At 34.1% G+C, this 27,894-nt stretch overlaps 1 protein-coding gene across 3 annotated transcripts in view; it reads left to right on the top strand.

Annotated features, from left to right (window-relative positions):
* Positions 1 to 27,894, top strand: part of FSTL5 (follistatin like 5) — a 687,740-nt gene that overhangs the window by 440,025 nt on the left and 219,821 nt on the right. For all 3 annotated transcript variants that reach the window (XM_040626411.1, XM_040626410.1, XM_008685591.2), the window contains exon 6: positions 22,319 to 22,485. In XM_040626411.1, the coding sequence (XP_040482345.1) occupies positions 22,319 to 22,485 (167 nt within the window). The remainder of the gene's footprint in view (positions 1 to 22,318; positions 22,486 to 27,894) is intronic.

The raw sequence follows: 27,894 nt of genomic DNA, 5'->3' as shown, positions 1-27,894 counted from the left end.
AATATCCAGTTCTCAACAAAAAATTATAAAATACCAAAAGAAACATGAAAAAAATCCCATTCATAGGAAGAAACACAATGTCAGGAATCTCTGAAGAAGCCCAGACATTAGATTTATTAGATGAAGACTTTAAATTAACTACTTGAAAGATGCTCAAAGAGCTGAAGGAAACCATGAAGAAAGAAATAAAAGGAAGTCTGGAGAATGATGTATGAAAAAGTAGGGAATATCAGTAAGAGATAGAATTTATAAAAAGAAAACAATTAGAACTTCTGTAATTGAAAAGTAAAATAGAAGAAAGGAAAAATTTTCACATTCTGATCTTGAATCACCAGAGAAGTTCAATAGAAGATTTTAGCAGGAAGAAAAAAGGAATAGCAAATTTGAAGATAGGGCAACTGAAATCCCCCAGACTATGAAGGAAAAATAAGAAAGAATGAAGAAAAATGATCACGGTTTAAGGCAACACCAGACACAACAAAATAGGCATTATGAGAATTGCAGAAAGAGAGAGAGAAAAAGGGGCAGAAAATATGTTTAGAGAAGTAATGGTCAAAGCTTCCCACATTTGATGAAATCATGAATGTACATATTCAAGAATCTGAATGACCTATTATTCCTATAGAGTTTATTTCATAATAGAGTTTATAATACATGGAAAAAGCAAAATTCCTCTTTCTATTCCAGGAAAGTGAAGAAAACATTCTCAAGCAAACCACATTTTTTTCCTACTCATATTAGTTGCTCCCTGTTTCCGTACACTTAACCTATAACCTATTAAAAAGGATGTAGTATGAACAGAATATATATAGCTGTATCTAGTGATATAAATGCTTCCCAACAAACCCTAGTGCTGCATGGAATGAAGTAGTTCATGACTTCTGTAATTTGTGTATTTTTAAATTAATTGACCATAATAAGGGTAATAAAATCAGTAAGACACAATGATTTAAAAAAGTCAATTATGATGTAATTGTGTATCTAAAAACCTGAAGATCTCAATTAAAAGGTGTTTAATTGAGAAGGCTTTTGAGTTCAAGAATACACAAACAGTACTATTCTTGATTGTAATGCAATAAACATTCAGAAAATACACTGAAAGAAAACTACCATTCACTGTATCAACAATATAATTATTTCCTATTAACTTATCCATAAGAGTATAGTAACAATATGAGGAAAAATCCTGCAGAAGTGTAAGTATTATTAAAATATTTTTGTAAGAGAGAAACACAACATTTTTGAAAGATGTGGTGAAATTAAAATGGCAAGCAAAGCAATGTGTAAGAAGTGCAAATACTCCCAGATCACCATGCTGTGGGAAGTCCAAGGCCAATGCAGAGAAAGAATGACCTGTAGAAAAGTACCAAGGTGATGCACATGTCTCCATTGACATGTAAATGAACATTTCTTGTACCTTTCAGTCTAGTGCATTTACTAGCAGAATGCTACAAGGTGAATGTCATGGAAAAGAGTAATTTCATAGTTGAGTTGAGCCTGCAATACTGACCTACAGAATCATGATTTAATACAATGTTTATCTCTTTAAGCCACTAAGTTTTAAGGTAGTTCCTTATGCAAAAACAATTAGTTGAAACAGTTATTATAAGGAAGGGTTTAATTAATTAATTTAATGCCTTCCAATACCAATCCAAATGTAATATATTATATAAATATATCAGTGATATATATATATTATATATATAGTGTATATATATAATATATATATACACACATCTTGTTTGCTTCAAATATTTAATTATTATAATTAATTAGGCAACTGCACATACTTATTATTTTATTGTAATATAAATAACGATGAAATGCAAATTAAACCATGACTGACATTTTTTCACTTCTTTAATTGTCAAGGTGTGTATGTATGTTTAATGATAATGCATACTGTCAGTAGGGCCAGAGCAACACACATTTTTTTGTCCAATTTATTAAATTGAAAATTGGTACTCATTTTGACAGGTCAGATTTAAAATATGAATTAAAACTTTTAATTTGTTACAAACTTTGACATATTCTACTTCTAGATTTTTTTCTAAAAATAATCAATTTGTTAAATATCAACTTGTCTCTTGTACACAACTTATGATTTATTTAGAATAAATTATAATAGAGATGGAAATGACAAAGATACCAAAATTGTGAGGTTGATTATATAAATCATAAGTATTTTATATCTATAGAATGTAACACAGTACAATTATTAAAAAGGATGAAGAAATATGGATAATGATACAAATATATGCCTACTACTTTACTGTTGAGAAGTCTAGAAGCCTGCAGATAGAACATTATCCTTGTATGTTTTATGCTACTAAATATGCATATATTTAAATGTCTATATATACATACACACGTAGAGATTCATGCACACATATTTAGCATAATTTAGATCTCATTATATAATTATTTGGTATGTGTATAAAAATATTTCAGTATGGGATTATGGGTAAACTTAACTTTTTCTAATTTTTAATTGAAGTATATTTGACATACAATTTTATGTTAGTTTCAAGTACCCAACACAGTAATTTGACAATTATATACATTACAAAATGCTCACCAAGATAAATGTAGCTCCTACCACTATACAAACTTATTATGATATTATTGCCTATATTCCCTATGCTGTACTTTTTATCCCCATGACATATTTATTTTATAACTTGAAGTTTGGACCTCTTAATCCCTTTTGCCTATTTTGCCTAACATCCCCACCCTCTGGCAACCATCAGTTGGTTCTCTGTATTTGTGAGTCTCTGTTTTTTAGTTGTTTGTTTTGTTTGTTTTTTTGGGTTCCACATCCAAGGGAAATCATAAGGCACTTGTCTTTCTTTGTTTGACTTATTTCATTTAGCATAATACACTCTAGGTCCATCTGCATTGTTGAAAATGCCAAGATCTCATTCTTTTTTTTTTTTTTTGGCTAATATTCTATTGTGTATATATAACACATCTTCCTTATCCATTTATCTATTGAAGGACACATAGGTTGCTTCCATGTCTTGGCTGTTGTACATAATCCTACAATAAACACAGAGAATCATATATCTTTTCAAATTAGTATTTTTATTTTTTCCAGGTAAATAATGGGTAACTTTTCTTATATACAGTCTTCTTTTTATGATTCTTTCCCAAGTATTACAAAAATTATGCACTGAATGTTTCATATATAAAATTATAAAAGTATTAAAATGTGAAAACAGTAACAGAATTTTTATGTACTTAGATATATATAATCTTTGTATAATTTAGTTTTCTTTTATGAAAGTAATTTGACGATATGTGTCAGGAGTGTTAAACATTATTATTAATTTTGACTTTTTAATTTCTTTTTGGAGAGGTAAGGAAATATAAAATAAGGGAAAATCGGTAGTGATGAATTTGCGTATTACTATATGATATTTATTACACTAAAAAGAATAATAAAATGAATTATATGTACTCTACACAGTATGATAGTGTCATTTTAAAATGCTGACTATGGGGTCACCTGGGTGGCTCAGTAGGTTGAGCATCCAACTCAGGTTTTGGCTCAGGTCATAACTTCAGGGTCCTGGGATAGAGCCCTGCATCGGGCTCTAGGCTGTGGTGAGTCAGCTTGAGGATCTCCATCTCCCTCTCCTTCTGCCCCTCCCCCTGCTTGCACACTCTCCCTCTCTCAAATAAATATTCAAAAAATAAAATAAAATGCTTATAATGAATACAGGTTCAGCATTTGTGCAAATTCTGATTGTTACCTTAATATTAAACTGGCGTGATTAGATTGATCAGTACCAATATAATACAGGTTGTGAAATTTGTTTAGTATACTCCTGATTAAAGTACGAAAAATAAACATAGAGATTTTTGAAACCCACAAACATTCATCCATTCATTGCAAAATAGCTCAAAAGAAATGTACCAAATTGCTTCTGATGTGTACTAGTCTGTTTCCTAACTAGATTTTATATTTCTCAAAATCTGTGGTATAGTTTTTTGTTCTTGTGACTTTTCCTTTTATAAAACAGAAAGCAAAATAGTGTCCTAAAGTATTTGTTTGCAATCCCAGTATTTAAACAGTTTTTAGTGGGTTCATTTCTGTTGTATGAAGATCATTTTTTAATTTATGTGCACATGCTTGCGCACACACACACCCACACACACACCAGAGGCTATTTGATTTGATTCACATGACCCAGGGCTGGATTTAGCTGCTCCATTAATTGATTTCCATAGTTACTCTTTCATGTAATGAAACTTTTGCTTTGACTATAACTCAGTTTGATTTTTGGACTACATCTACACATTATTACTATTTGCAGTGTTACACTTCACTGAACTGAATGATTTAATGTGTTTTTCTTTAGTGCCAGAGAGGGACTTACAAACAGGGGAGAGTAGAAAACATGGAATTCCTTTGAATTTGCTATTTTCAGTCTTTCAGGGGTCTCATATTTTTCAAGCCTTCATCTGGCCACTGTTAGTGTGTGCTCTAAATGTTTTACTTAATCATTTGTAAATTTCTTGTCTGGTGAAATACTTGCTTTTCCAGAGGTCTTCTCCCAGGGATATTTAGAAATTTAGAAATATGTATGAAATTATACATTTTACTATAATTCTTCCTCCCATTTTATCTCACTTAGTAGAAAAATAAAACATTTAAAATAAAAACAAACTCTAATTTTGAAGAAAAGTGTTGTAATTCATAACTCCTGGGAAATGTATGTCAATACCAAATCCTTGTCCTCACAAATGAAGATGACAGAGAGAGAAAGATGAAAATGAAACAAAGAAACAAAAGCAGAAAAGTTAAAGCTACCGCTGTTTCACCTCAACTGATTTAGGGTAGATTTTCATTAAGCAGATTCAATAATGAATCTTAGTGTAAACCTTGGTGGACCTAAAGCTGAAAAGAGGGTGGAAGGGTTGAAGAAGTGAGTAAATGTGTTCTGGAAGCGACAAAGAATAGCTTGGAATTGGGGCAATATGCACACAGATGGCTGTGTGATCAAATATTGGTCCAGTTAAGTAGACTCCAAGCTCAGAACATGATGTGACCAGCAAAATATATGGCATTGAATCGAACATCATGTTCAAATCTGTTTAATTTAAGTCTCAAAGCTCTGGGAACCTAAAATGAAGTCTGGGTTATATTCATTTTTTAAGATATTATTATTTACTTCCATAAACCAATATTTATGTAAAGAAAAGTTTTTAAGTTATAATTGCATCTTTTAATAATTCTTGGCCTATAGTGGATTTAACTTTATATTTTGCAGTTATGTTTTGATTTAATACTAACCAGAGGAATATAATCAGGAAAAAAAATGTAAATATCTGAGCCTTGGTGAAATATTATTTCCTACTTTTCTGGGATATAAGGTCTGTGATGACAGGACCATTTCTGTCTGTTTCAAAAATGTATCCCTCAAACCAGAAGAGTAGCCAACATATTTTATGTGCTCAATAACTATTGCCAATGAAGGAAGAAATATAGCCCATTGGTTCATTATTTTTATTTTCTCCATGAGTGAATGTTGATTCCAAACTTTACCTAACTCATTTAGGTTATTTTCTATGCATTTAATAATTAATATTTGTTAATAATTACACTATGTACCAGGCACAGTCCTTTTTCAATAACTCCCATGTTCTTGCATTTAATTATATTCTTCTCTACATTTACCCCCTTTTCCCAATACTAGAATCAATATAACACAATGGTAACTAGCACTGTTCCTGGAGCTAGGAGTGGGATTGCTAGGTTCAAATCTCAGCTCTACCACTTACGAGCTGTATGACCAAGACTGGTTAGACCATTGTTTCCTGCTTCGGTGTCCCTAACTTTCAAAATGGAATAATAATTCTAACACATATGACTTTTGAGGATTAAATAAATAGAAACTAGTGAAATATGGAAAACGGTATTAGCACATAGTTAATGCCCAATGTATGTTAGCAAATATTATCACTTGTGAAAATCATATTTTACTAAAACCTTTTATTCCTACCTGTTAATATCCAATGCTTTTGTATGCTTCTTTTTATTTTCTCTTATTAAATTTTATGCTGTAAATTTTCAACTTTTATGTCATTTTTGCTCCACTACTTAATACAACTGTGTAACCCTGAAAAATTACTTAACATCTCTAAATCTAATATCCCATCAGTACAATGAAGATAGTAACAGTACTTCAAATTTATGTGAGTGTTCAATACTAGATAATTTAATACAATGTCTAGTGTGTATTCAATAACTTGTGGCTATTAAAATTATTATTGTTTTAAAAATGATTAGTTTGCTAAAAATAAACTCTGGGTGTCTGGATCAAAACCTAATAATCCTCTTCATTTACTACAGGATATATTTCATTTAGGTTTTACTTCACTGTCATGTAGCAAAAATTCTCTCCCATAATAATCCATAGTTAATCTCCAAACGGTATTCTCTGACCAATACTCTTCAATTTGTTTCTTTCTCTTGGCAACCCCTCTGTGTATTACCTTACATTTATCTAAATTAAATCTCATTGTATATTGTTGTTTTCCCATTTCTCACCTTTCATCACTCTGAGACTTTTCTCCACCTTCGATTGGGTTTATAGTTTATTTTGAAAATATATCTGTAGCTTTGATAAATGCATACTCTTCTTCTGTTGATCAAATGCAATGATAGAGTCCTCTCTGAATTCGACTTGACTCATTTAATTACTACATTCTCTTTCTATATTCTCAATGATTTATTTGTGTAATTTATATTATCAGTAGTAGTAGCAATAATGATGAAAACAGGACCTGAAAGAAACTGGGCCTTAAAACTACAAAGATCAATTAGTTTACTCTTCCTTTGTTACATTTCTCTAAGCCCTAAAGTCTAAGAATTGGGAACAAAGATTGTTGTGAATATTGTATCTTTCTTGATGAGGGAAAACCAAAAGAGCATATTTATAATTATTTCCTTCACCCCATTGCCAATATCCCTACCTTTCATTAATTTTATTGATTTCTATGAGGGCAGTTTGTGATTCCTAACCAAGGTCCTTTAACAAGAAAGTGCTAGAATCAGAATTCAAATTCGAAATCACACCAGGAGCCAGTTTACACTTTTCCAATGTGATTTGTTCCTTACGATCATATAATATAAATTAGTTTATATTGCCTATATGCCACATAGCAAGGTAATATTTCATACGTAATAATATATTACATGTTGTTAAGTCTAATATTTTTTCAATTCTTCCTCTTCTGAGAAAATACGAATTTTACCATTCATATAAAATATATATTAACAACTTCTAAAGATTTTCTATCAGACAGCATCATATTAGCATAAATTATATCATGATTCTAGGTTTTGTTTTGTTTTTAAATTTTTCCTTAAAAGCACATTTATATAAGTATTTTGTAGCAATATATTAAAATATGATTATGCAACATACCTTCAGGGAAAAGAATATATTTTTTCTTATTTCACTAGAATTATAATATTCGTACTCCTAAGAAAATTACTACACACAAGTTTATGCTTTCATGATAACACAGTAAATCCCTGCTTCCTAAAACCACCAAATTAGAATTTTGATAAATAAAAAAATGGATTATATAAAAATACTTCCTTTAACTGTGCTAATTATAGAGCTTTGCCTTTGTGAGCATAAGAGGAATTAGCTAAGAATCTCTGTGTGTTCCTGGGTGTCGCTATTTTAACAAAATGGTGAGCTAACTGTCTGGATTATCTAATATTAAATTGATAATTAAGCAGTACTGGGGAAATATTGTGTTCTGTTGTTCATTTGTATTCCAATTTCCAGAATAAATGAAATTCTAGTAAATGTGTATTTAGAGACTATGATGTGACACTCTTTATAGACCAAGTTCAAAAATAAATATACCTATATTGGTTTATCGCATTTTCATGGAGGTAATAACACTAATGAAATGTCTCTACATAATTTTAAATGATGTATGTTATTATTTTATTAATATTGAGCAATGAAGTGATTGTATATCAATTGTTATATTTTAAACTTTTTTATTGAAGTGATTAGAAGCATATCTATTTAGATTTATATCTATATGGTGAAGTGAAATGTTTATGAAGTATCCTGCTTTATCTACCGTCTTGTGTCTATGTCTTTATTTCTATTTGTATGATATTAATTTTGTAACAGATATCCCAGCTGAGTAAACCAGAGATTATATTTGTGGCACAAAACTTCCATATGGGAGAGGGGGGCTCTGTCTCCTGTGGAGTCTCAGAAGTGTAACAACAGCTGGGTGCTCAAGTCCGGGAGAGTTCTCCCAAGGATAAGATTTATATGCATCCCTCTGTTAAATGGAATGGTACACATCTTGACTGAAATGTTTCTTTATCAAAGTTAATAGTCCCCCTTGGTGCCTTCTGTATATCGATTGCCCTTGTAACCCAACCTGAGTCTGTCTGCCTGATGGGGAGCAAAGCCAATCACTGAGACATCAGGGATGCAGCAAGGAAAGAGTGTATCTGAGAGGCAGCCAAGAGAGGGAAGACAAGGCTCAAAATCTGCCTCCCTGAATGGGGAGAGAACAAGATTTTTTTGTTTGTTTTGTTTTGTTTTTTGTTTTTTAATCATCATAGGGGTTGAGATTACATACATATTGATGAACTTTAGGACTCTTCATGAGGAAAGATGGAGCAAGCATGCTGAGCAAAGATATATGTAACATACATCCCATGCTCACTTTGCCGTGGCGACAACACCAAAACGAGGCAAGATTCCCCCCTTGACATCAGGAGTTATCTGGACAAGGAGAAGGGGCTATGCGCGGGCTCTGAGAGCTGCTATAAACTGGCTGGGGTCTTGGACTCATTATCTTGGGTAAAGAATGCAGAGCCTTCCTTATTCATAGGCTGGAACCCTATTAGTTGACCTGGAGTCAAGGCTTCTGTGGAGACAGCTAGTGAGTTTATTAGTGGAGTCTGAAAAGACACAATAGCTAATTAGGGGAAAACAGTTCTCTGAAAAACAAGCTTTAAACTTTCTGCTAGTTTCAACCTCATTAAATCTGTGGGGCATGGTTTCACCTTTGTTACATTGTTCCTTATAAACTGTTAAGTTGCCAACTTGTGCTTCTACCTTGGTCACTAGCTATCTCTTTGATATATGATACTTCAGTCAAACAAGCCTGTCAGGGAGCCACTTGGTATGATGACATACTATATGACAGCAGTGCCAGGCTTTCGAGTGTGGCTTGAGAAAATCCAAATATGCTGCTTTACTGGGCAGCTCTGGTTGCTGTGTGTTGGAGCAATTTATTTTTTCTGAGGCATATGCAAATGTAAAAGGGATATGGATCATTTCTTATTATTTACATCAAAGGCTATGGTAGGAATGAAGAAAAGAAGCAAGATGAATCAGCTGTACCAAATCTTTTAATTTTTTTCTTTCCTCATTGCTATTCTTTCCATCCATACTTTCTGCCCAAAGAAATTCCTTCAGTTACAGTGTTAAGGCACTGTACAGTTTACAGTTACAATAAAAGGTTAAAATTTAGTATCCCACCAAATATTTATTTGCATTAGAAAATGTCTATTAATAGTGAAACCCTATAGAGTGGGTTTTTTTTTTTTTTTTGCATTACTCCTTTAGTTGTTTTTAATTGTTACTAAATATTATCCAGCCAAAACAAAATCACTCTGTTGACAATGCTGTATGAAATATAGTGTTTGTACCTTGAAATAGCTTCAATTCTAAATGGATTAGATTATAAAGGTTAAGGGGGTGGCTGGGTGGCTCAGTCAGTTAAGCGTCCAACTCTTGGTTTTGACTCAGATCATGATCTCAGGGTCATAAGATCAAGACCTGCATCCGGTTCCCAGCTCAGCATGGAGACTGCTTAAGATTCTCTCTCCTTCTCCCTCTGACCCTCTTGCTCATGCTCTCTCTCTCCTTCAAATAAATAAATATATCTTTAAAAAAAAATTATAAAAGTTAACATGCTATGGCTTTTTTCTTCGACATTTTATAAATATATATTGAAATACTGTACTAATTTTATATAATTTTTAAAACAACTTGTCTTTTTTCATGAATTTAAATAGAAAAATGTATTATCAAATTATCACTTATAAATATAAAGAGATGTTATCTGATAAGATAAATTATGCATCTTCTATCACAAATTTGTAATAGAAAACTCAGACTTAAATATAAAAAGACTGACATTTGACAATTAGCATTTGTTTGTTAGAAAGAAAGAAATACAGTGTCAAAGGCTGGAATTCATCGGTATTGTGAGTTTGACCCACTCTTTTATCTACTTAATCAAAAAAAACAGATGTTCTCCTTGTTTGTCATATGATGCTATAATAGGTAGTTTTACTATTTAAGAATTACTAAAAATCTTTTTGGATTAACTTGAGCAGTTTCTTTTAAAAAGAAATATATTTAACTTTTTAGTCAGTACTGTTTACAAATTTGCTCAAATGAGCAGGATGAAGATATGGTACCTTAGTAAAATCTCCAAAAAAATTGAGAAACGTACTGTAAATATCAAATTGACATAAAATACTGAGATTTTTGCATGAAAAGCCACAAAATGTAGATTTTGACATTTATTATACTGAATCCCTTTTCTCAAATAATCAAATGTGCTTTAGCAATTATGAGATTTATACATATAGAATTTCAATTAAAGCCATGCAAGTTCTAATTTACATAAACACTTTTCAGTTTGTATAATTTAAATCTAGTACATTAATTTTAGCAGTCAATGTATAGAGTATTTATTCAGACTTACTGGGTAAAGTGCATCATTGTTCACTTCTCTTCTTTGTTTTGATGATGAAGATAAATGACCCTAAATCTGAGTTCTTAGGCATTAAGACAGTCTTTGATTTACTGGAAAGTTTCTAATTGTACTATATTTACACAGGATTTGGAAGGACTTGTAGTTTTCAGGTAGTGATATGATTTAAAATTATGCCTAGAAGTTCCTAAGAGAAGTACATATTTAAAGTAATTTAAACCACATTCATATGCAGAGAAGATGCATTCCTAGCTTTATAAGTGATATAAAACCATCATTGTATGGCAACAATCATAAGCTTGTAAAAATCCTTAAATTTATGGCTTTTGGGGGGTTAGGTGAAAATAAATGAGGGTCATCTGTTTTTCTTCAACTCTAGACCTCCCTAGAATGATAGACCATAAATTAATACTTTGTAAACTCCCTCTCTTTTGAGAATGATTGGAAAGTAGGAAGTAAAGGTAAGCAAATACCATGATTTTTTCAGAAAAGGAAAACTGATTTCTGATTTTCAATGAAAAACTGCACCCCACAAGTTAAAAAGGCAAGGAAGACTATTGTAATAGGGGGGAAAGACTGAACTCAACCCCGCTGAAACAAAAGGCAGACGAGTTAGGAAGCACCAGGGTGAGCAAATTGAAAGGTACTGAATGGCAATGGGGTGGAGAAGATGGTGGTCAACTTGAGGAGGCCAAGTGTGTCAGCTCCATGGCGCTAATTGGAGTTAGCCTCACACCCTCTCACAGAGACTGTGATAAGAACACTATCTTCCCTGATGATTACATTTCAAAAGGATGGCTCTGAGGTCATTGAGAAAGGCGTTCCTGGGTGGTATAACAGGCTAGAGGCCTGGAGAAGATTTACATCTCAAAGAGGGGAGAGAAGAAATTTACAATAGCAAATTTTCAAAGCAAATGCTCTAAGAAGAGAAAGGTCAGAGCCCTATAATCTCAACAGGTTTTGTCTCAAATTCAGTTAGACTGAGGCTGTCTTTGTCCGATGTAGGTCCCTCTGATTTCTTAGCGAGAAGTGGTAGTAGAGTTGACAAAGATTCCTTAGAAGATTTTCCTTCTCGTAAGCATTTCTGCTAAGCATTTTGGTGGTTAAAGATACATTTGAATTAAAATGTTCCCTATTAAAATGTAAATTCTCTCTTGGAAATCAGGCTTGTTCACAAATTAGTACTGTGAATGACTTACATGGGATAATCAGATTGCTTTCCTTCTGGCTGAGAAATGTGTCCTGAGAATTAAGATTTTGACTGGATGTTAAAAAGAGAGAAGAAATGATCATTGTTCTACGTGATAAACTTGGAGAAGATAGACCCAGTAGGATGCTACTATCCAGAACGAGGAATTTACATTTGGGCCTGACAAACTTGACTCACTTTTACATTTTGTTTTGTACTTTAAGAGTAGCAATTGTCATAGTTTTTAGAGAAACTCATCCCTTCGTGATTTATGGGAAGCTTCAAAGATGATAAAAAAAAATACAGTGGTATCATGGAACACTACTTCAAAAACTAAGGATGTACTGTATGGTGACTAACATAACATAATAAAAAATTATTAAAAAAAGAAAAAAGGAAATAAAGAAAATTTGCAATACAAAAAAACCATACAGTGGTAGTTTACAAATTCACCCATATATAAATGGGAACAATTTCCATGTATTCTGTATGTAATTATGTTATGCTTGGTGTTCTGAACCTGGAAAATGATCAAGAATCCAATAGATCACATTTAAGTAACTAAAGCATGTTAAAGGGATATAAAACCTGCAAGTAGTATTTCAATGACTAGGCAACTTCATATAAAGGGCCAAAGAATAAATATCTTAGGCTTATGCATACCATAAGATTTCTGTTAACTACTCAACTCTGCCTATATAACTGAAATCAGCCAAAGACAATACAGTAATAAATGAATATAGCTGTGTTCCAGTACAACTCTACTTACAAAAACAGCTTGTGGGCCTGAGTTGGTGCAGGGGCATCATTTGCCAAGCCCAGGACTCTGGGAACATTTACTGAGGTGAAGAAGGCTCTTATATACTCAACTGTTTTGTAGCCTACCTGAGTTAATGCTCTAGTTGCAAACATATGGTGATTTGCATGGTGTAAAAAAAACCAGGAGGCTAAGGGCTAAGAATTTGTCAGTAAACTTGAAAGTGACAAGAAAAAGAAAGGCTCTCTAGACAGAAATGTCTTTAGAGTTGAAAAGGGCAATTCATTAGCTGATTAGAGCTTGACTGGCTTGAGAATAGCCGACTCCCTTTTTTGTAATTTTCTGTTCATCAATCTTGAGAAGCTTTTGACCTGTGCATTAGGAGGGAGATTCCCAGGCTCACGGCTGACACTACTTACTAAACCTGATGCTTTCCCAATTGTAAATGAATAAATTGGTGTTCCAGTATAAACAAAGGTATCCTGTGATTTTGATTAGCTCAGTCAATCCCCAATAGCTTAATTAATTCTGGATGAATTGTTAAATTTGTTTCTGAATTTGCATAGCTGAGACCCAGTCTTCTGAAGCTATGAAGAGCTGCCAAAATGAACAGCCAATGTTCAATTCCCCATCTTTCACATCTATTTGCTGCAACATAATAGGGAGACTCTAACTCTGTAAAACTTCATAGTGTAGGCTGATGCTCTGGATCCCAGTTTCAGTTGTATCAGTTAATAGCAGGGTGTTATGGCAAACAGCAATCTCCTTTACCTGAATTGTTTTAATTAGGCAAACAATACTAAAACCTTTTTCAGTCTGAAATGCTCAAAAGTCTATCTTACACTGCATGGAGGGAAGAGTTCATTCATTTAGCTCTGACTGACTGTAATCTAAAAAATAGTGAAAATTTTTCAACTTATTAAAGACGGAGCAAATAATGTGCCATTTGATTGACTCTAACATTAACGTCCTGGGGTTTCCTTGAGATAAATTGAAGGAATGGACACAAGTTAACGTTCTTTCCTTATATCCGTAATAGCTTTTTAACACACCACTGAACACACTGTTAACATACAGGAAATAGGTAGTGATTAGCTGATTGCTTTGCCCTGACTGACAAATGAGGATTCACAGCAAACTCTTCATGTTAGATTCTTTCCTTCATATGTCTGTGCAATTTTTCCTCCCAATTTACTACACTGAATTCCATTTGTAAATGATCACACCAGAACTTTTAAAAGATTATTAGAAATAGTAATTTATTCAGTTTTTCATGTATTCAGTAATTTAGGCATTTAGAGAATAATATCAAATTTTCTCAAATCACACATGGTGTTGTTTTATCACAGATCGTACAGGAAAAAGATATTTGATTTCTTCAACATTTCAGTATGTTTTTCATGATTTTTGAAGGTAGGAGAGTGATTATCATTATGTTTAATAGCCATTTTTTAAGCATGCATGTTAAGTAAAACGTAAAGGGCACATAGTTTGTATGTAAGAGTTGAACTAAAATAGAGCCTAAGTTGCCTTGTGGGTCATGAGCCTGGGTTTTTCTTCTCATGCTTAAGTAATATCTATGAAAATTGAACCAATACAATTTATATAAGCAGTGCCTTTATCAAAGTGATCATAATTCCTAAACATGGTAAAATGGGGCCTATCTTAACCTACAAATACTTCAGTAGCTCTCCACTAGTAGTAACAGGTGTGGCATATCCAGAATTTACTGAAGACCAGGCACAGTAATAAGTATTTTAAAATATCATACCTTATCTTCACAGTATTCTTAAGAGTTAGATACCATCTTTATTGTAAAGATAGGAAAACTGAGACTCACAGAGTTTAAATAACTTGTCAAAAGTCTTCTAAAGAGTGTGCATTAGAAATCAAACTGAGGCAAGCATCCCAGTGGTGTCTCAAATGTGAGTCTTGATGATATTGTCTCTACCCTTGAAGTTTTCCAAATTATAACGTTAAAATTAACTTGATTACTTTGGGTGGCCACCCAGTTCTCTCTGTTGGATACAATTTTTGTTAGGTCAAATTTTGAAGGGAAACTATTATTCATTAGAAAGATTATTTTCCAAGTTGCTAGTGTTATACATATCACTGAAATGAATAGGCTTATTCTTTACGTGTTTCAGTTTAAAATTCAACTGTATATAATTTATTTGAAAGAGAGAAATTAAATAAAATTGAACAGAAAAGTTGAATGGTAATTGCACTACATTTATAAGATCACAGAAGGAATATCAAAATCATTAATAAAAAAAGAAAACATGACTTACATTGTTAACATATAAAATGTCCTGAAGTATTATCAAAATACAGTCCTGTCTATATTGCTGTATTTTTCTTATTACAGAGCTATAAAGAGATTAAAAAATGAAATTCCATTTGCACAAGAACTTTTGCTTCATTGTTGTACAGAAATTCTCTTATTGAAGTCTTTTTTAAAAATATCTTCCCATAACTTTTAAATCCCTCCAATGACAGGAAGAAATGATGTTTTTGTTTTAACTAACTGCTAAATACTTTATTTATGCTTTTGATTTTAAATCCTTCTGGTTTTTTTCAGAACTTGGGCAGAAATAATTCCATTCTCACTGGTATTCTTAGAATTTTCCTGTCTAGCGGCTCTTTTTCTTCAGGATAAACTTAGGAATTTTTTATTCTATTCTATTCTATTCCTCACCAGATTCTTCTCTCCCAATTTAGACCTCTCTCTTTTTTTTTTTTCCTCCCCTCTGTTCAGTGCATTAAAGGTATCTTGGTAATATATGCATTGCTACCTCTGTTTTTTTTTTTTTTTTAAATAACACCCAAACACTCTTACACTCTAGGCTTCTGCAAGGCACATGGCTAACTTGGAAACATGAATTGGCAGGGCAAGTTTGTGTAGATGAGGCTTTATTTACTAATGGAGAAGGAAAGTATATATGTGAATTTACACTTTTTTTTCAAGGAATATAAGAATTTCTGTTGCTTCATATTCTTCCGAAGCTTATCACTAGACTTTATAATTTATGCCAGTCTGAAAGTTTTGGCTTAAATTTGCATCTCCCTGATTACACATATTGTTAAATACTTTTTCAGATTTTCCTTAGCCATATGGATTAACTAACTCATAGAATATTTGTTCAAGTCTTTGGTTGGGGTTCTTTGGAATTATCTTTTACTTATTAATTTTTAGGAGATCTTTATTAATTCTCTATATGAGATCTTTGTTAGTTTTATGGATGTCAAGTATCTTTTCCTGCTTGGTGGCTTGCATTTTTGGTCTCTTAAAAGTACATTTTAAGGAACAGATGATCTAAATTATGATGTGGTTAAACTTATAAATCATTTCCCTTGTGGTGAGTTAGTTGTTTGTTTGGTTTGGTTTTTCTGTGCTTTAAAAAATCTTTCTCTGCCCCAGGACTATGAAGATACTCTTTTATATTATCAGGTACTCTTGAAGTAACAAAGTTTAAGGTTAAATTTTAACGCTTATATTGAAACGCCTTCTTTGCTCTCCTTTCCTTCCTGCGTCTTTGAGTTCTCATCTAGAAGCATTTCCCTTCTGCCAGAAGGTTATCCTGCAGAATTTACCTTAAGACAAGTTTACTAGAGATGAACTGTCTTACTGTTTTTAAAAATATATTTAATTTTTATTTATGTGGATAAAATTCTAAGGTTGATTTTATTTTGTTTCATCAAAATACATATCATTTGTTATATGATATAATCTTACTAGCTTCTTGTTCCTATTTTTGCCCGTGATACCAGTTACTGTCCTGTCTCCACTTGCTGTGAAGGCAATCTGTATTTTCTTATTCGCACAATTTTAAGAAGTTTCTTTCTCTTTGATTTTTTTTTCAATTTCACTACTAAGTGTCTAGGTGTAGATTATTGTAGTTTTTCACTTGCTTTGCTAAACATTCGATGATCTTCAATCTATTGATTGGTGTCTTTCAACATTTATGGAAAATCCTCAGGTACTATTTCTTCAAATATTACCTCTGTTTCATTTTTTTTGTTTGTTTTATCCCTCTGGGGGCTCCACATAAACCTCTTTTTGTTACCCTCACCTGTATTTTCAAATCTTCATCCTTCTATGTTTCATTCTGTAATGTTTCCTTTAATCTCTTCCCTAGTTTAGTAATTATCTTTTCTGCTGTGTCTAATCTGTTCTTAAGCATATCAGTTTAATTCTTAATTTCAGTTATTACATTTTTCTACTTATATAATTTCTATTTGGCCCTTTCATGAATTTATAATGTTTATAGATTGTATATTTAAGGTCTTTGTCAAATTTTCTAAACTGATTTTATTTTCATAAACAATATATTTTATAATCCTTGTGGGTTTATTACCATTGAATGCTCTTTCTGCTCATTCTCATCATGCTGTCTTCTGTCTCTGTATACCCTGTTATCCTTGACTGTTTGCTGGACATTTTATTTTAAGAATTGTTTATAATGATGATTAGATGACTAGGATGACATTATTTTACTATAGAGGGGAAGATTTTATATTTTACGAGATACCCAGATAAAAGGGAGCTACAGTCCATGCTATTCACTTGCAGAGTGAGGCATCTTAAAGTCCTAGCACAGAGAAGTCCATTAGCACACCTATCCCATCTGCCTGGAGGAACAAAAAGCCGCCAAAGGGCATTTAAGCCTCAGTCATCTTCTCAAGATGGAAAAATTCCCAAAGCACTGTGTGACTGGAGCTGCAATCTTAAGTCTCTAAGTTACAGTCCTCTTCAAGATATAGACTGGGCAGTTCTTCACTGTCTTGTTATCTCTTTCATGAGATAAGAATGGAAAAGAATACATCTTTCATTTTCATCTATTCTTTTAAAAATATTATTTGTATTTATTCCTGATTTGCTTGTAGTTTGTTTGTTGCTATGTTACTTCTTTGGTGGAAAAGTTAGTCCAAATTATCCAATCCATTGCTACCAAGGAATGTTTCTAGATCTCTTTTTACATTTATTTTTATTTTTGCAATGCACATTCTAATATAAGCATACAATAGTGTGCAGATAAGCAATTAGTATAAAATTTCAAGACATTTTATCATAATAAATTAGTGTATATCTTGACATGTCTAAATTAGGTAAACATTAACATTTATTTTAAAATCACCTATTTCTTGACAGAAGATACCATCAGAATATTCTAGTTAGTTAAGGAGTGTGTCATTGAATAAGTGTGGTTTTATTATGAGAATAACTAAGTATTCCACTTGGGATTTCTAAGTGTCTTTTGTGTGTGTGTGTGTGTGTGATGCATTTCTGACTTAAGTATTTTATTTTACCTGTTTTTAATTAGCAATTACTTTTAATGTAGTTGAGAAGGGAAAAATACATGTAATTTGAAAATGTTACTGATAAAATTTCATTCCTATAATAGTAGTTATAAGCATGATTAGGGCAATAAGATTATGACACTAGTATTCAAATATTCAACATAAGTATGTACTTAGGAGCTTCAAAAGAACAGAATCTGTTTATGATAAATTACATTTTTCTGATGATTTTTAAAAGAATTGATTTTTAGTCAAAGTTACTAAAATCATCTTCTTTTTAATTCATGTTTCACAAAGATTCATATTATTTTATTCCTTTTTTTGTACTATTTTTAGAACATATACTATTTTTACCCATGTTCCTATTACTATTTCTATCACCTAGTTGCTATTGGAATAAATGCTTCATAAATACTTACCTGCTGTGGTTGAGGTTGTACTCTACTGTACTTTTCTCTCTGGCTTCAGATTTGGCTTGAAGAGACTTACAATTTTTCATCACTTTGAAAGCAAGCTCTTAATATTCCTCTAAGTCAAGTTGTGAAAATGAGGAAGTGCAGAAAGGGTTCCACAGGGAGACACTATTTTACTTGCCTCTTCCCTTTCCCAAGTAGCCAAAAGAAAAAGCTGATGTAGAAATGGCATTAGTAGTCTTCATAACGTGAGATTAGAGGAAACACCACAGCTAGGGCTCTGATTTCTTTCCTTGGATGCTGAAAGGTCCTCCAATAGGAAGCAAAGCTTATAGGTCAAAAGAAGTACTGAAGTGTTTCAAAAAACTGAGTACCATCTGTTATACCTAGTCTATGTGTTTTATGTTTTTATCTTTGTTCAAGACATCAACTGACTCTTGATATCATGTGATACATGATTTTACTTAAAGAAGACTTCATAAATGCATTATCATTGGAGCTGAAAAAATGGAGGACGGTACGAAAATCGTAGATCGTATTCTCTGCAAAGCAGTTGTCTGTACATAACTCACATAAGATGTGGATAGTATGCTATAGAATGAAATATGCTATCATTAATGTATATCTATGAAAATGTAGATTAATACTAATTAATAAGAAATTAAATTTTCAATATTTTTTCTGGGAACTCATTTCTAAAGTGACAACTATGAACACTAAATATACACAAACGCTCAGAGACAACCAACCTGTTCTAATAGCTCTTAAAAGAAATCTTAAATTGGCTTGTAAATTGGTTTGTAGTTATTGTTTTAGGATGTTAATGCATTTCTAGAAATGATCACCATTTCTTTATAAAACATAAATCCGATATGCTTTATGTGTACTTTCTTCACCATTAAAGCATGTTTGGTGAAATTTAAAATATAAGAGTAATAGTGTTTAATGTTAGTGTGTGAGATTAAATCTTTACTTTTTAATAGCTATTAGAAAGACTAGTAAAGATAAGCATGACAATTTTGTAGATAAAAGACATCTTGCTGCTATATTTATTTAAGGAAAAAAAGCACTCGAATTTGAGAAGTAGCAAGTGAACATAATTGGCTTTGTGTATGTAGTTCTATATGATATATTAGGGAAGAGGAGAAATGTATATGTAGCATGAAATATACAGGAAAAAATTCTAAAGAGTTTTCAAAATACATATCATTATTTAATAATACATATCACTGAGATAGTTTTAAAAATAATTTTAAAATGTAATTTCCAAATTAAAGAGAAACTTCTTTACTGTGCAAGTTAATATGCCCTGGGTGAATAGGAATTCTTATTTCTCATTATGTATCCTCTCAAAAAAATTACATTTTAGAAAGATGTCCCACATTGTTATGCCAAATCTTAGCATTTATTCTAACATGTTCATATTATCTAATTAGCATTATTAATGTATAACTACCAAAAGCACAACTAATTTGAATGGCCCGGGACCTAATACCAGATGCAAGAGGTTAGTGAAGAGATTCCAAGGTGACTTAGTAGCAACTGTATTTCTAAATGTCAGAATAGCCAATGCTAATATGCTGATATTAGAACCAGATGTCCCATTATTTCTTACATGATTTTATGAGAAACCAGAAGCTGGAATTCAGAAATGTTAATGAAAAATTATTAATAATCCTTACACAATGTTATTACTTTTATAATTCTCCCTTTTTCTCTAAGTTTGTAATATTAAAAAAAAAAAAAAAAAGACCTAGGGATGCCTGGGTGGCTCAGTTGGTTAAGTGTCCATCCAGCTCTTGACTTCAGCACAGGTCATGACCTCAGGGTTGTGAGATTGAGCCCCATGTCAGGCTCCATCCTCAGTGTGGAGTCTGCTTGAAATTCTTTCTCTCCCTCTTCCTCTGCCCCTACCCCCCTCGCTCTCTGTCTCAAATAAATAAATAAAATCTTAAAAAAAAAAAAAAGACCTAAAGAAACATTGTGTCTGCAAATTTCAAATGCTTTCTATGCTTAATTGGCCAAATGTATTTTAGTGATTTTATAGAAAGAAAGAAAGAAAGAAAGAAAGAAAGAAAGAAAGAAGAAAGAAAGAACGAAAAAAGAAAGAAAGAAAGAAAGAAGAGTATGAGTATTAAAGAAAAGAAGATTAAGCATATTGCCTATGTTCTTATTGCTCAAGAAATATTGAAATAAAACGTGAATATGGATAAATGTCATTAGGGAACATTAGGCTGCCAATACAAATGAATGAGCAAGTACCATGCTACCCATCTGTATCATTTCTATAAATGATGTCATGATGAAAAGAATAAACTTGGGCTGAGTCTCTCTCATAGGGTTTTTCAATTTCAAAGGCATGCCCACCCTCTTCTTTGACAACACAAAACACTGCTGCCTTAAGTCATTAAGGCTTTTAGATTTAGACACTAGATCTTATACAACAAGTAAGAGTCAGTTTATTTCATTTATATTCATCAGCTAATGGTGTGACAGACAGGGTTTATGACAACAGAGATCATTTAACATTAATGCTTAAGATGTGCATGTGGGGGATTGTATGTTCAATCCTGGTCTTCCAATACAAAAATATATGCCATTTTTGACATGACAACTTGTGATGGTACCAGAAAGTAAAGTAACTGTTTACTGAATAGTTACATTCTATAAAATGTATTTGATTGGCATTTCTCTTTTTTCTCAAGAGGACATAGGTTTCAGAAAGAGAGAAGAAGAAGGTAGAATGGTGAAAGGAAAGGAGAGGGCTTTGCAGAGGAGACAGCAAAGATCGCACCTAATGCTTATTTATTGCAAATTAAAAGTCACTACTTTTCTATACTCAACACCCCCATGAAAAATAGTATCAATCACAGCAAAGAAACAAAAGACAATCATTGTCCCCCCTCACCCTATCCCCATGGAAATTTCATTTCAGAATACTGATCTGTGATGTTCTACCCTGCCTAAGACTGAGCAAAGACAAAATGTAAAACTCATTCAGTGTAGAAAAGTTAGTGTCTGTGAATATCAGCTGATGAGAACTAATGGGAAGCTTTCACATGGATGAAAACTGGTAGGATCATCTAATCATCTCTCATGATAATCCACAATGACAGACTTGTTAATTCCCATAATTGGTAAAGATTGTCTGAAAACAGAAAAGGAAAGCCAGATCCAGATTACAAATTGTATTTTCTGGTTTGGCATAATTATTAGGAGAAATGTGTTGAATAGTTAAAAATATTATATTTAACTTTAAAATTTAAGGATCAGGAAGCAACGGTACTGTATCAACATTGTCGGACTGATAAAGGCAGCTGACAGCATTTCACGTAATTGCTGTTTGGTTGGTGAACTTCAGTTTTTCCTCCGTCAACTTCCCAAATAAATCTTATCCCTTTAGAGTCAATTTATGTTTCCCAGCATAATGATGCATTTTACCCATTCAGCTATGCTAGTGTTCTCTGAAGCCAGCCAGCAATGATCTCACCTCACCTACAATATAAATCTATCAGTGAATAAACAACATCATTTTTATCTCAATGCCGATGACACACTACATGTCGATTTGGCAGTTAAATAATTTATATCTCTTTTGGGTGCAATCTGCCAGGCTTATTATAACTCTACTTCTGATATTCATTTCATGTTTAATAGTTCTTTGCCTCATGAGGATGCTTGTCAATCAATTAAATTGAAATGTCATTCTGACCTTTTATTGGAAACAATTTATCCCTTTTTTTCATTTCATCACAAGCTTTTTTCCATTTTATTCAAACTAAAAACCTTAATTACTAGTATTCAGAAACTTTATACTAATTAACCTTATAAAATTACATGCTCATCAACATTACTGACACTCTGTCTTTACAGAGGTTATCCAGTTGAGTCTGCCTGAAGATCAGAAACTGAGTATTACAGCGGCAACCGTGGGACAAAGTGCTGTTCTGAGCTGTGCCATTCAGGGGGCACTGAGACCCCCCATCATCTGGAAAAGGAACAATATTATTCTAAATAATTTAGATTTGGAAGACATCAATGTGAGTACATAAGTAGACATTGCTTTATGTGTGCATATTTCACGTGATATATTCCAGACTTCGTGAAGTCTGAGGAGCTTAATGAATATTGGATGTGGAGTAGAAGAGAATTATAGGAACATTGTCATATCCACACCACTGACTGGGAGGTGCCCTATAGATCATTTGAAATTATCCAGATCACTTGTGTGGATGTGGTAAGCAGGTTAGGTAGCACTGTGTTAGTAGGATCATATCAACTTAAGCCAATTCTGTCTGATTGTCAGAATTTCTACAATTATCAACAATTTATCTTTATGTATTTGCTATTATGGTTGAGCAACAGTCTAAAGCTTGTGAGGTGTTAGAGATTGGGAAAAGGCAGGTTTTGCTTCAAATACTTCATAATGTATTAGAAGTAATAAACATTAATCAAGCAACAAATGGTGTATTTTTCTAGAATGAAATTAGAATAAATTTCTCCACTCAGGTTCACTCCTAGAAATTCAGAATCTTAAACTCAATTTGAAAGGGTACAGCTTTGAAAATGAAACAGAAACAGGGTACTCATCTGTTCCTTCTGTGCTATGTGTTCCAAGTGAGGGTTAAAAAGTATACATCTCCTGGGGAGTTAAGATGGCGGAGGAGTAGGGGACCCCTTTTTCAGCCGGTCCTCTGAGTCGAGTTGGATAGGTACCAGACCAGCCTGAACATCCACGGAATCAGCCTGAGATGCAGGAAGATACATCTGGATCTCTACAAATGAACATCTCCAGCGCTGAGTATTGAGGTACCAAGCGAGGATCCGTGAAACCGCGCACAGATATTGGAAGATAAATGGAAGGGGAGGGAGCCGCTGCGTTCGGGCACCGTGAAGCAGTAGCCACCTGCACAGGGGAGTGGGCGGATTCGTGGACCGCCACCCGCGAGACAGCAGACTGAGACCGTGAGCCGGGGAACGCATGCCACCAGACTGAAACGGAGCTCCGATGTGCTCACTGGAACCAGATTGAGACCAGGAGCTCCGGAGCACGCGGGGTGGCTGGCAATATTAGAAACACAAAGGTCAGAGACACACCAGCCCTGGAAGTGAGGGCTGGGACCCTGGGTATGGGGCACACATCCTGGGACAATGCAGGGTTGAGCAGCACCAACAGAATCAGAGTTAAAGTGGCCAGTTCATCAGTGGAGAACAGTCCGCGATCCCTCTGTTCTGAGACAGAGGCTGAGATTCGGCCACTGCTGCTCTGACTCTCAGAAGAGGCACAGCAAACCGCCAGGGAAGCCTCCAGAGAACAAAAGCCTGGAAATACCAGCTAACAGTGTGCCCATACCCATCCCCCCCTTGCAGGGGACACAGAGACTCTACCCAAAGAGGGTTGCCTGAGTATAGGCGTGGCAGACGCCTCCCCCAGAAGGCAAGCTGAAAAATCAAGAAGCCCACATCCCTAAGATCCCTATAAAACAAGGGTGCACTGCCTGGGTCCCGGTCAATAATTTGGGCTCTGGACAACCCCGCAACCTCTCCTCATCAGAATGATGAGAAGGAGAAATCCCCCCCCGCCTCAGCAAAGAAAAGACAATGAGTCTGTGGCCTCTTCCACAGAACTAATTTATATGGATATAACCAAATTATCAGAAATGGAATTCAGAGTAACAATGGTCAAGATGATGTGTAGACTTGAAAAAAGTATTAATGAAAATGTTAATGAGAATACAGAATCTCTAAGGGCGGAAATGAGAGTGAATCTGGCAGAAATTAAAAATTCTATGAGCCAAATGCAGTCAAAACTAGAGGCTCTGATTGCCAGGGTGAATGAGGCAGAAGAACGTATCAGCGAATTGGAGGATGGGTTAGTAGAAGAAAAAGCTAAAATAGAATCTGGACTCAAAAAAATCCATGCTCAGGAATGTAGGTTAGGGGAGATTACTGACTCAATGAAACATTCCAATGTCAGAATCATTGGCATCCCCGAGGGGGTGGAGTAAAACAGAGGTCTAGAAGAGATATTTGAACAAATTGAAGCTGAAAACTTCCCTAATCTAGCAAGGGAAACAAACATTCATGTCCAAGAGGCAGAGAGGACCCCTCCCAAGCTCAACCACGACAAACCTACACCATGTCACGTCATAGTGCATTTCGCAAATGTTAGATCCAAGGATACAGTATTGAAAGCGGCCAGGGCAAAGAAATTTTTCACGTACCAAGTCAAAGGTATCAGAATTACATCAGACCTGTCTACACAGACCTGGAATGAGAGAAAGGGTTGGGGGGGGGGCATTTTTAAAGCTCTTTCAGAGAAAAACATGCAGCCAAGAATCCTTTATCCAGCAAGGCTGTCATTCAGAATTGATGGGGAAATAAAGACCTTCCAGAATCACCAGTCATTGACCAATTTTGTAACCACGAAACCAGCCCTACAGGAGATATTAAGGGGGGTTCTATAAAAGTAAAAAGGCCCCAAGAGTGAAACAGAACAGAAAGTCACAATCTATAGAAACAAAGACTTTACTGGCAACATGGCATCGTTAAAACCATCTCTCTCAATAATCAGTCTCAATGTAAATGGCCTAAATGCTCCCATAAATGCCACAGGGTTGAAGATTGGATAAAAAGACATGACCCATCCATTTGCTGTCTACAAGAGACTCATTGTGAACCTAAAGATACATTCAGACTGAAAGTGAAGGGATAAATACCATCTTTCACGCCAAAAGACCTCAAAAGAAGGCTGGGGTAACAATTCTCATATCAGACAGATTGGATTTTAAACTAAAGCCTATAGTGAGAGACACAGAAGGGCACTATATTATTCTTAAAGGATGTATCCAACAAGTGGATATGACAATTATAAATATATATGCCCCCAACAGAGGAGCAGCAAGACACAAGCCAACTCTTAACCACAATAAAGGGACATAGACATAAAAATACATTAATAGTAGGGGACCTCAAACTCCACTATCAGCAATAGACAGATCACCTAAGCAAGAAATCAGCAAAGAAATAAGAGCTTTGAATACCATTTTGACGAGTTGGACCTCATAGATATATAAAGAACACTACACCCCAGAACCAAAGAATACTCATTCTATTCTAATGCCCATGGAACATTCTCAAGAATAGACCATGTTCTGGGTCACAAAACAGGTCTCAACCTATACCAGAAGATTGAAATTATCTCCTGCATATTCTCAGACCACAACGCTCTGAAACTGGAACTCAACCACAAGGAAAAATTTGAAAGAAACTCAAACACTTGGAGACTAAGAACCATCCTGCTCAGGAATGACTCGATAAACCAGGAAATCAAAAATCAATTTAAACAATTTATGGAGACCAATGAGAATGAAAACACAACGGTCCAAAACCTATGGGATACTGCAAAGGCAGTCCTAAGGGGGGAATACATAGCCATCCAAACCTCACTCAAAAGAATAGAAAAATCTAAAAAGCAGTTTTTATATTCTCACCTCAAGAAGCTGGAACAGCAACAGAGGGACAGTCCTAATCCACGTACGAGGAAGCAGTTGACCAAGATTGAGCAGAAATCAATGAATTAGAAACCAGGAGTACAGTAGAGCAGATCAACAGAACTAGAAGCTGGTTCTTTGAGAGAATTAATAAAATTGACAGACCACTGGCAAGACTTATCCAAAAGAATAGAGAAAGGACCCAAATTAATAAAATTATGAATGAAAAAGGAGAGGTCACAACTAACACCAATGAAATTGGAAGGATTATTAGAAACTTTTATCAACAACTTTATGACAATAAATTAAGCAATCTGGAAAAATTAGAGGCCTTCCTGGAAGCCTATAAATTACCAAGACTGAAATAGGAAGAAATTGATTTTTTAAACAGGCCAATTAATTATGAAGAGATTGAGTCAGTGATAAACAACCTTCCAAAAAACAAAACTCCAGGCCCGGATGGTTTTCCTGGGGAACTCTACCAAACATTCAAAGAAGAAATAGTACCTAACTCCTATAGCCATTTCAAAAAATAGAAACAGAAGGAAAGCTACCAAACTCACTCTATGAGGCCAATATTACCTTGATCCCCAAACCAGGCAAAGACTCCCTCAAAAAGGAGAATTACAGACCGATTTCCCTAATGAATATGGATGCCAAAATCCTCAACAAGATCCTGGCTAATAGAATCCAACAGTGCATTAAAAGGATTATCCATCATTACCAAGTGGGATTCATCCCTGGGATGCAAGGGTGGTTCAACATTTGCAAATCTACCAGTGTCTTATATTTTATCCAGAAAGAAAAATTAAAAAATCATATGATTCTCTCAATAGATGCAGAAAAAGCATTTGACAAAATACAGCATCCTTTCCTGATTAAAACCCTTCAGAGTGTAGGGATAAAGGGTACATTCCTCAATCTCATAAAAACCATCTATGAAAAGCTTACAGCAAATATCATTCTCAATGGGGAAAAGCTGGAAGCCTTTCCCTTAAGATCAGGAACACGACAAGGATGCCCACTCTCGCCACTATTATTCAACATAGTACTAGAAGTCCTTGCAACAGCAATCAGACAATAAAAAGGGATAAAAGGTATCCAAATCGGCAAAGAAGAAGTCAGACTGTGTCTCTTCACAGATGACATGATACTCTATATGGAAAACTCAAAAGAATCCACTCCCAAACTATTAAAAGTTGTAGAGCAATTCAGTAATGTGGTGGGATACGACCAATGCTCAGAAAACAGTTGCATTTCTATACACGAATAATGAGACTGAAGAAAGAGAAATTAGGGAATCCATCTCATTTACAATAGCACCAAAAACCATATGTTACCTTGGAATTAACTTAACCAGAGATGTAACGGATCTATATTCTAGAAACTATAAATCACTCTTGAAAGACATTGAAGAAGACACAAAGAGATAGAAAAATATTCCATACTCATGGATCAGAAGAATTAACATAGTTAAAATGTCCATGCTACCCAGAGCAATCTACACTTTCAATGCTATCCCGATCAAAATACCGATGACATAATTTTCAAAGAACTGGAACAAATAGTCCTCAAATTTGTATGGAACCAGAAAAGGCCCCGAATCGCCAAGGAACTGTTGAAAAGGAAAAACAAAGCTGGGGGCATCACAATGCCAGATTTCGAGCTGTACTACAAAGCTGTGATTACAAAGATAGCATGGTACTGGCACAAAAACAGACACATAGACCAATGGAACAGAATAGAGAGCCCAGAAATGGACCCTCGGCTCTTTGGGCAACTAATATTTGATAAAGCAGGAAAAAACATCCAGTGGGAAAAAGACAGTCTCTTCAATAAATGGTGCTGGGAAAATTGGACAGCTACATGCAAAAGAATGAAACTTGACCACTATCTCACACCATACACAAAAATAAACTCCAAATGGATGAAAGACCTCGATGTGAGACAGGAATC

The sequence above is a fragment of the Ursus maritimus genome, unplaced genomic scaffold, assembly GCF_017311325.1.
Source record: "Ursus maritimus isolate PB19 unplaced genomic scaffold, ASM1731132v1 scaffold_11, whole genome shotgun sequence".
In the NCBI taxonomy this organism is placed as follows: Eukaryota; Metazoa; Chordata; class Mammalia; order Carnivora; family Ursidae; genus Ursus; species Ursus maritimus.
The sequence above is the reverse complement of the archived record's forward strand: the minus strand, read 5'-3'. Positions and strand labels throughout refer to the sequence as shown.